The 10,135-nt window shown below is 41.1% G+C and overlaps 1 protein-coding gene across 1 annotated transcript; it reads right to left on the reverse strand.

The window, feature by feature from the left end:
• Nucleotides 1–4,066: 4,066 nt before the first annotated feature.
• Nucleotides 4,067–9,565, reverse strand: LOC139457847 (ATP synthase-coupling factor 6, mitochondrial-like). Its single transcript, XM_071239196.1, has 4 exons — nucleotides 9,486–9,565; nucleotides 7,432–7,590; nucleotides 5,735–5,868; nucleotides 4,067–4,510 (listed from the first exon to the last, which is right to left on the reverse strand). Exons 2-4 carry the CDS (start codon nucleotides 7,587–7,589, stop codon nucleotides 4,395–4,397), a joined length of 408 nt encoding a protein of 135 aa, XP_071095297.1. The 5' UTR covers nucleotide 7,590; nucleotides 9,486–9,565; the 3' UTR covers nucleotides 4,067–4,394.
• Between the last annotated feature and the right edge of the window lie 570 nt (nucleotides 9,566–10,135).

Raw genomic sequence — 10,135 nt, forward strand, 5'->3', positions numbered from 1 at the left:
CTGTAACTGTCGTTCGAAATATACCCTGTGTTAAATATATCGTGGTTGCATCATTAGAAAACTCATTCCGACTTTCACTTTCGTGATCTGGTAAGCGACGCTCTGATTGGTTGGATGAAAGGTTGTTCTGACGTGACCCATAATGGGATGTCCTCGGATCCTTGTTTAGCGATAACGAGAACTAAGATCTGATTTTAATGAGATTGTTGATGTTTATGGCTTTGTTAATTACAAGGGACAAAATTGTGCGTGCCATGTTGTGGAGGTGTAATGATACGATGGGGTCGCGATACGAAACATATCAGATACTGCGGGTGGGATACAATTTGTATCTTGGTGTAGGGTTTTAAGCAACGCACAAATGTTGAGATTGGACGCCCAAAAAAATATATACTGTGTACCTCAGGACGCACAATATCATCCATTGTACCTTGTCTGTCGTTTCATCCATCAATCATGACAACTGTCCACATGATTTTTGATTCATTCCAGGCTCTAAAGTAATTATCTAAACATACAGACACTTCACCATTTTGTTACTTTACAGGGCCCTCAAATTGCCCACGCGATTCTCTGTGCAGAGTTGGGTCCCTTGGGCACACCAGAAACCTTTGACTGTTGGTTCGAATCCCGGTTCGCCCCGATTATGTTTCTAGGTTTGTCAGCACCATACCCGTGCTCGTGGGTTTCACCGAAGTAGTAAACATCTCAGACCTGCATCACTTCGGGGTTTCTTCCCACATAAGCTGACACGCCATGATAAAACAGGAATACTGTTAAAAGCGGCGTTAAACCCAACTCACTCACTCACTCAAATTACCCGCAAGGACCCTTAAAATTCATTATTGGGGTCCCCAGAACCCCCACTTAGTAAGCCAGAGTAAAACCTTGATCCTGGTTCAGTATTCATAAAGCTTCCTGCCCACTAGCCAAATGCCAGTGACTTATAAACTTGGCTAGTAACATTTCCTTGAAGTGGCCCGACTGTCTCGTTGAAAATTCTAGTCAATACAAATTTATTTCTATGAATCATCATGCCATGTCATGCTTGCCTTAAAAGGTGACTATGCTTGTCGTAAGAGGCGACTAACGGGATCGGGTGGTCAGGCTTGCTGACTTGGTTGATGCATGTCATCGATCCCAATAGTGTGGATCGACCAACCACAATACGGATCACTGGATTGTCTGGTCCAGACTCGATTATTTACAGACTGCCGTCATATAGCTGGAATATTGCTGAGTGCGGCATTAAACAACAAACCAACCAATCTTGTGTGTTATGGTGGGAGTTTCTGGCAATGTGTGAAATCCATTTCTGGTGTCCCTGCCGTGATATTGTGTGAATATTGTAAAAAGCGGCATAAAAGCTCCCTCCCTCCCTCCCTCCCTCACTCACTCTCACTCACCAACATTAGGGGAGGGCCATTATGTTCTGTACATGAGTGCACCCAAAACCTCCAATGACAACTACACAAAGATTATTTATGCCAGATATCATTCTTTGGAGCTTTAGGTTTTGAAGAAATTGTGTTGATGGGGCTGCTTGTCTTTTTGCAAGTAATACAAACATCTCTAGTTTAAATCTTTTATTCTCTGCATAAAGATTGAGTACGCTCCCTTATTTAGGGACTGGTCATTTATTATGGTTTTGGGGGAGGCGGGGAGGGATAAAAAAAAATGGCACATAAAATATGGGGGGGCAAAATATAAAAATATATTACAGTCCTAAGATCAATTTCAGCCCAGTTACCCAACATTCCTGTAATAGATGACCAGTCTCACAATGTTTTATTATCAAAATACCGTCCAATTGTTATTTTGAATGTGAAAAGATATCATTTATTGTTATTGAATAAATTATGACATGTTTGTCTCTGTAACAGTGTTCACAGATGAACTTTAAAAGCTTTTTTCAGGAATAAATAAATATTGATTGGACCACAAGAATTTTGTCTGACCAGGATTAAGGTACATCCATACAAAACTACCAGTTAAAGAGGTAGGATAACTGCCTACTGCAAAAGTTTTAAGGTCTAATATGAACGTTTTGAAAGTTATAGTCTGACTAGACTTTCTTTATTTTTTACACTAACAACTTTTGCAGACCTGAGATGATCACATACATAAAGTGAGTTTTTTTAATAATGGCTAGTTTTTCTTTCTTCAGGAGATAATATTACCAAGATAAATTCCTTACCATACGTTTCTCCAGTCTTTATCTACACCTTATAAAATCATCTTGAGTCAAAGACTTGTTCATAATACTGAAAAAATGGTTTCGAAAACCTCTGTTATCAGTCTTCACATGCATGCTACTGAAAAAAATTAAAGGACACCAGATGTTTCATATATAGAGGATATTTTTAAGTCAAACAATGTTTACGACATGAGTGTCTAAATTCTGGTATTTCCCTCAATGAGAGCTAGGAAATACTGGAATTTAGGCACGAGTGTCGTAAACATAGTATGACACAAACATGAATATAATGTTCTATTTATTACCAAAGAAGATGTCTACATACAGAGATGTATTTTAGTGTTTACCTTTAAGGACAGCAAGTCGCAGCAGCAGTCGAATCACAATTTGTCGATGACAGAAACAACACACTGTTGTCTCGTGACGTGATATGATTCTAGGGCATATATGATTTTTATGAACCCTGAAACATTTGCGCTTGTAGGTAATAGGGAGGGAGTGAGTGAGTTGGGTTTAACGCCTTTTTTAACATTATTCGTTATATCCCGGCGTGTCAGCTTAATGTGGGAGGAAAGCCCGAAGTGATGCAGGTCTCAGACGTTTACGGTTTACCAGTTCGGTGAAACCCACAAGCACGGGTATGGTGCTGACAAACCTAGAAACATAATCGGGGCGAACCGGGATTCAAATCCACAATCATAGGTTTCTGGCGTGCCCAAGGGATGCAACTCTACACAGCAAATCGCGGCGCCTCAGAAGAAGGGTTTCCCGTGCCCCCCAGGTAACAAAACAGATGAGTTTTACAGTCATGAATAAATTAGGTGTTCTTGAAGTTGTGTTGGGTAGTATGTTTTTGCATTACCAAGACAATCTGTGGTTTTATACGTCCAAACCATGCCAGTGTACAAGTCTAATTCTCACACACTGGAACCCCATAGAGATTTTCGGTTAGAATCGGTCCACGGAAAACTATGCTGGTTGTAAAAAGAGGCGACCAAATAGAATGGTGGTCAGGCCCAAGGATTTGGTTGATAGCGGGCCCTCCTACCCCAATGGGGACACTGGTGGCCCAGTCGCCGCGATTCGTTGTGCAGAGTTGCGTCCCTTGGGCACGCCAGAAACCTAGGATTGTGGGTTCGAATCCCGGTTTGTCCCGATTATGTTTCTAGGTTTGTCAGCACCATACCCATGCTCCTGGGTTTCACCAAAGTGATAAACGTCTGAGACCTGCATCACTTCGGGCTTTCCTCCCACATTAAGCTGACACGCCACATTATAACTGGAATACTGTTAAAAGCGGCGTTAAACCCAACTCACTCACTCACTCACTCACTCATGCCCAAACAGCTTGGATCAATGCTCACAATATCAATCACTGGATTGTCTTGTCCAGACTTAATTACTTATTGACCGCTGTCATATAGTTGTAAAACAACAATCGAACAAACATCAATACACTGGTGCGAATGGGAAGCCCAGGGGTTGAAGCAGCTTGTCACAATGAAGACCTAAGTTTGATTCTCCACTTTGGGTGTTGTGTGAGATACTTATTTCAGGGTTTTCCCTGCCATGATATTGGAGGTACCGTATTCGACGTAATAAGTGCCCAGGGCGCTCTCAAAATTAGAAATAGGGGGCTCTTATTGGAACATTACTTGGTGAAAAAAATAAATGAAAGATAAATTTCCTGGTTTATGCTGACAGTCTGAACTGTTTATTTACGACAGATGTAAGACCTATTCTACCCCGAATCTTCCTGATATCTTATAGCAGTAGGTGACCATAAATGTAATATCACAGACGTTCAGAGGGGCGGTCATACTCCCTGACAAATGCCTCACAATGAATGAAATCACACAAAACCACACATATTTGTGAAAAGTTTAATTTCCATTCTATTTACACATTCTCACAAGAGTTGTTGGTCAAATGAATCTTCCACAACATTAACATAAATACACACTAATTCCACGTGTGCCATGTTGCCAAGGCAACACTACCTAGCAACTAAATTTGGTTACCAAGACAACACAGCATAACCACCAAATCAAGGTAAATGCAACACTGCCTGGCATCCAAATTTGGCTTCTATGACAGAATTGCCTAGCAACCAGCTCTTATCACCATGACAAAATGCAGGTATGAAGGCTCTGCACTGCAGCTGTTAATAACGAAATGCTCTAAAGTCAATATTTCTCTAGTAATCAAAGTATGGTGTATTATCTTCTTCCTGCGCTTCAGCCACAGCTGATTCTTTAACAGCTTGCTGTATTTCCTTAACTTCTCCCAATCCTAGTGCACCCAAATCAGGATCTGAAACAGTAAACAGTCTGTGTAAGATTCATTTGGGACTGGTTTGAGAAACAAGTCAGCTCTATCACTCAAGCAGCTTCTGTAGGACAAAAGCCAAAATGGTGCAGATCGTTGATGGTGAACAGTTTGGTGAAGCCTTGAGCAGTGTTGAAATTCGACATGAAGGCTAAGAGCTTCTTTTCAATAACACTTCAGGATTAACTAGTTCCCTAGATGCAAATGCTATAGAGCCTTGGAAATTACATATTTTGAAGAAAAGAACGAGTATAAACCTAATAAAATTTAACAAGTCGTCAGAATTTGTAGCGAGTACTGTTTGGATGAGACTAAATGTTTTGTATGTTAATATACTCACCACCAAAAGAAACACGAATGAGTGAGTTAGTCAGTTAGTTGGGTTTATCGCCGCTTTTAACAGCATTCCAGTTATATCACAGCGTGTCAGCTTAATGTGGGAGGAAAGCCCGAAGTGATGCAGGCGAATCATTTTTTTTATAGAAACATATTTAGAAGTATGTACGGTAAGAAGAGATGTTTCCAATGTGTACCACAGTGAGTCTTTATTCATATCACAATATGCTGCATGTGATTTCCAAACTGTACACGCTAATCCTACACGAGACAAAAGGTGCATCTCGAAATCATGGATCTGTGACATCACGTGATGCGTTCATGAGCATCGGTTCACACAACATACCAGTATGTTCAATTGGTCATCAAACCAATCTAATATCTCTTGAATATGAGTAAGTCTTCATATATTAACTAACATGTATGGTATTAACATTTCTTTTGGTAATGAGGATATTTTCTATCAGTATATTCAGTCCCAACTTGTAGCAAAATTGTAGCATTGAGAACTGGTTCAGAATTATAGCCCAACTGCTACTGGTGAGTGAGTGAGTGAGTGAGTGATCGAATGAGTGAGTGAGTGAGTGAGATCAGGATCAAGATCAATAAACATCTTGATCTTGATCTTGAGTGAGTATGGTTTTACACCGCTTTTAGCAATATCACAGCAGGGAACACCAGAAATGGGCTTCACACTTAAGTGACATTGCGCCCATGTCGTGAATCGAACCCGGGTCTTCAGCTTGGCGAGTGAACGCTTTAACCACTAGGCTACCTGACCGCCACTACTACTGTTCAATGAGGACTACCATCATTGCATCAGCCCAAGAGAGTGGCACAACACGGTGTCATCTCCATCTCCATCTTACAAACCTGAGAAGGTGAAGCTGGGGAACTGGGTCATATCTTTGCCAGTTGCTCCGAATATTCTATCAATCTTTTCCAGCTCCTCCTTGAGACTCAGCTCCACCTTGGGTGTAGCATCCACCAGCTTGCCTCCTGCAGACCTGCACAACAGTTGTCAACATTGAGCATTGCTTGTTTGTATGTATGTTGTTTAACGCTGCACACAGCAATATTCCAGCATATGATGCTGGTCTGTAAATTCTCTGTGATTCATACACAGTGAGTTTGGTTTAACGCCGCTCGTAATAACAATACACTGTTTTCTCATGACGCGATATGACCCAAGGGCATATATAATTTTTATGAACCCTGAAACATTTGCGCTTGTAGGTAATAGGGAGGGAGTGAGTGAGTTGGGTTTAACACCGCTTTTAACATTATTCCAGTTATATCACGGGGTGTCAGCCTAATGTGGGAGGAAAGCCTGAAGTGATGCAGGTCTCAGACGTTTACCACTTCGGTGAAACCCACGAGCACGGGTATGGTGCTGACAAACCTAGAAACATAATCGGGGCGAACCGGGATTCGAACCCACAATCATAGGTTTCTGGCATGCACAAGGGACGCAACTCTGAACAGCGAATCACGGCGCCTTAGACAACTGGGCTACCCGTGCCTCCCAGTTCATACACAGAGTATGACTTCTATGTTGTTCTTTTCAAGACTTGTACAGTTTCCTTCAGATTTTCTTGGCCAGTGAAAATTGGGAAACAAATACTTTTGAACAAGAATACGCAAAACAATACAAGCAAGAATAAAAGAGCTCGATTATTAACAGACCACTGTCATATAGCTGGAATATTGCTGAGTGGAGCGTTAAACAACAAACAAATAACAAATCATACAGCAAGCAAAACATCATCTTCCCAAGGCAAGAGTGAGTGAGTGAGTGAGTATGTTTTACGCGGCTTTTAGCAATATTCCAGCAATATCACGGCGGGGGACACCAGAAATGGGCTTCACACATTGTACCCATGACGGGAATCGAACCCGGGTCTTCAGCGTGACGAGCGAACGCTTTAACCACAAGGCTACCCAACCGCCCCTCCCAAGGCAAGACTGACTATAAAAGTCAAGTTTTCACTCTTGCCGCACTAGGCTGGAATTATTGGGCTCAATCCTAGCGCCACCAGTGGCCACTACCAGTTATGTCCCTTCTAAGCCTCTCCTATGGACCAATCAGATTCCACCTCTCGTATCACTTGCGTTTGCTTCACACAAAATGGTGGCGCCCAGTCAAGATGATCTGATCGATAATCAAGATCTATATTGTGATAAAACGGGTCTTACATCGTGAAATGCATCAAATCACGTGAGCACCTTGATTAAAAACATGAAAAGATTTGGAAAATATCTGCTGACGAGTTGGCGGTGCACATGCTTTGCAAATCCTGCAATCGACCGAAATCTGCACGACGGTTAACGAAACAGATTTCGATTTCCGTGCGTGAATTTGATTGGACTATGCAGTGACTCTTTAGTCCAGCCAAAATGTAACTCCATAATACCAGCCAACTTCGGCAAGGGTGGAAACAGGACTTTTATAGTCAGTTAACTCTCTTGCCTCGGGAAGATGGAAAAACATCAACAGATAAAGAGATTGAGGAATCACAACAACAAATGTAGAATGTCCTCGTGCCATAACATTTTGCAACTGTTCTTACTTGCTCTTTTGTGAATATTCCCGAACTTTATCTACGAAAAGCTGCTGAATCGGGTCCGTCTTCTGCGCTGCTGCAGCAGTAACTCCGATATTCCTCTGAGCCTGCTGGATGACAGTTTGGCGGACAGCGCCAAGCCGGGATACTATCCGCGTCAACATCCTGGCAACAAACAAATCACTTATAGTCCACCGTCATCCTTTGTCAATTTGTTGTTGTTTAATGCCGCATTCAGCAATATTCCAGCTGTATGACGGCAGTCTGTAAGTAATCGAGTCTGGACTAGACAATCCAGTGATTGACATCATGAGCATCGATCCACGCAATTGGGATCGATGACATGCATTAACCAAGTCAGCGAGTCTGACCACCCGATCCAAAGAGTCGCCTCTTACAACGGGCATAGTCGCCTTATACAGCAAGCATGGGTTGCTGAAGACCTAATCTACCCCAGATCTTCATGGGTCTCATGACGTCTTAACTGACATGATGATTCATAGAAATAGATATGTATTGACTAGAATTTCAATGAGACAGTCGGGCCACTTCAAGGAAAGGTTACTGACCCAGTTTATAAGTCACTGAACCAGGATCAGGGTTTAAGCTTGGGTTGCTAAAGACCTATTCTACCCTGAATCTTCAAAGGCCCCTTGTGTCAATACTACACTATGTTCCTCCATCACACGAGAATACATAAGCTGCTATGTGATGTAATCACTATTTTTAACCACAAAACAAGACACAGTCTAGAGAAACCAGAGCGCTCAGATTCCATTGCGCAAACAGCAATATTTCTCAAGCTCTGCACACTGCATCAATTACTGAATCAGGCTATGGTAGGTTCGACCAGTGTTCCTGTTGGCTTTTGAAACTGCTAGTCCTGGTGGACTGGCAACTCTAAAAATCACCAATCCCCTCCTAAATTATGTCAGTCACAACTTTAACAAATAATTTTTTTTATGAAAATTACCTTGCTATAATTTTTTCAACATCATGTTCAATGCAATGTAGTCATCTGTGAAGTAACTTGGTTAGATCTACACATCATTCACACAAAGTTCAGTCACAATTTTCCCTTTTTTATTAATATTTCAAGACGAAGTCACTACAAATATACTGATAACCTCGAAGCAAATGCTGCTCCACCCATTGAGATACCACAACGCAGTTCAACATGAACATCCCACTCAGATATAAAGAGAAGTGATGCCCATCTAAGAAGTTTACCACTTCGGTGAAACCCAGGATCATGGGTATGGTGCTGACAACCCTAGAAAAGTAATCAGGGCAAACCCACAATCATAGGTTTCAAGGGATGCAACTCTCCACAGCGAATTGCAGTAGATGACTGAGCCGCCCCTGCCCCATTCCTACACATGTCAATAATAAGTGTCAATTTGATTATTGTCATATTCACATGCCTCACATTTAATGCCTATATGATTAGTACATAATTCTGCAGTAAAAACAACCAAAAATCCCTAAAAATTAACACGAAGTCATATCCATGATGTCACTGGTATTTATTTATGGTTAGATCATGATCGATAAAAAAAGGGAAAATTCCACAATTTTGCTGCAAATATATGGTAAGTTACATTTTTTGCAAATCATTTGGTGATTGCAGAATAGCAGAAATCGTCTAGGACTGGTGTTAGGCTAGTGAAGATCTTGGAGTCTTGGCAATTGAACTTAATTCTCTCATATTGTCATAGACTACTGATACACATGTAGAAACTAGGCTAGAAATTTCATAATACTGAATTATTGCAGCGTCGCTCCTTGATTGACATACTTTTTTTTTAAACGAATGCAATATCAGTGGGATTGAGACTGGCATATTCACAATGTGATATGATTTTCTGACTGATCCATGCCATACAGCCAAGACTAACATTGGTTTGATCTTGGAGCAGTGAGTCGATGCAGCTTGCCATGATCATTGAGAAACTGTGGAACACAATACATTCCAACAGCTTTACGCCAAAATAGTATTAGTTAACTTAAAACAAGCTCTAATGCGACACATCAACAAAATAACTTAGAAGATCACATACTCTTTGAGTCGGTAACCTGCAATTCGGAATAGAGGACAACTCAACGAGGACGATACTACAACGCGAAAGAACGAGACCGGTGCCCGTGATTGCAAGGTAAAAACTATCTTCCTAACAACCTATTTGAATTCCATATACAGTGGTGTATTTTCTTAAGGGTATTAGACCATACTTATGTTGTGTGGCACTGTGGAAATTAATCTCGAAACAAACAATTTAAAATCTAAGTAATATAAGATATGTGTGCGCGTGTGTGTATGCATGCTGTGTGTGTGCGTGCATGTCGCGAATAATCATTTGCCGTGTGAATGAAGCCAATTAAGTGTCTTTGGTGATGCTTAAACATAATGATAATAGCACTGGAATTCCATACGCAATTAAAATACGGCAAGCACGGGTTGTTGAAGACCAGTTCTACCTCTGATCGTCACGGGGAGCCAAATACATCGACACTATACCCAATCGAGCCCTCCTGATGACTGAACATACCCAAACACCCATCCTCGAGTATCTAGTGCGTTAAATTTGCGTTCTGTTATGAATAAGTACCCTGGAAGTTTTAGCTACCAAATAATTATGAAACAATAAATTAGTAAAAATGTTTCTTTTTAAATAATAATGCTGCAAAAGGTAAATTGTCCTCATATTAA

This window comes from Haliotis cracherodii, unplaced genomic scaffold (assembly GCF_022045235.1).
Source record: "Haliotis cracherodii isolate W230 unplaced genomic scaffold, xgHalCrac1.p SCAF_12, whole genome shotgun sequence".
NCBI lineage: Eukaryota > Metazoa > Mollusca > Gastropoda > Lepetellida > Haliotidae > Haliotis > Haliotis cracherodii.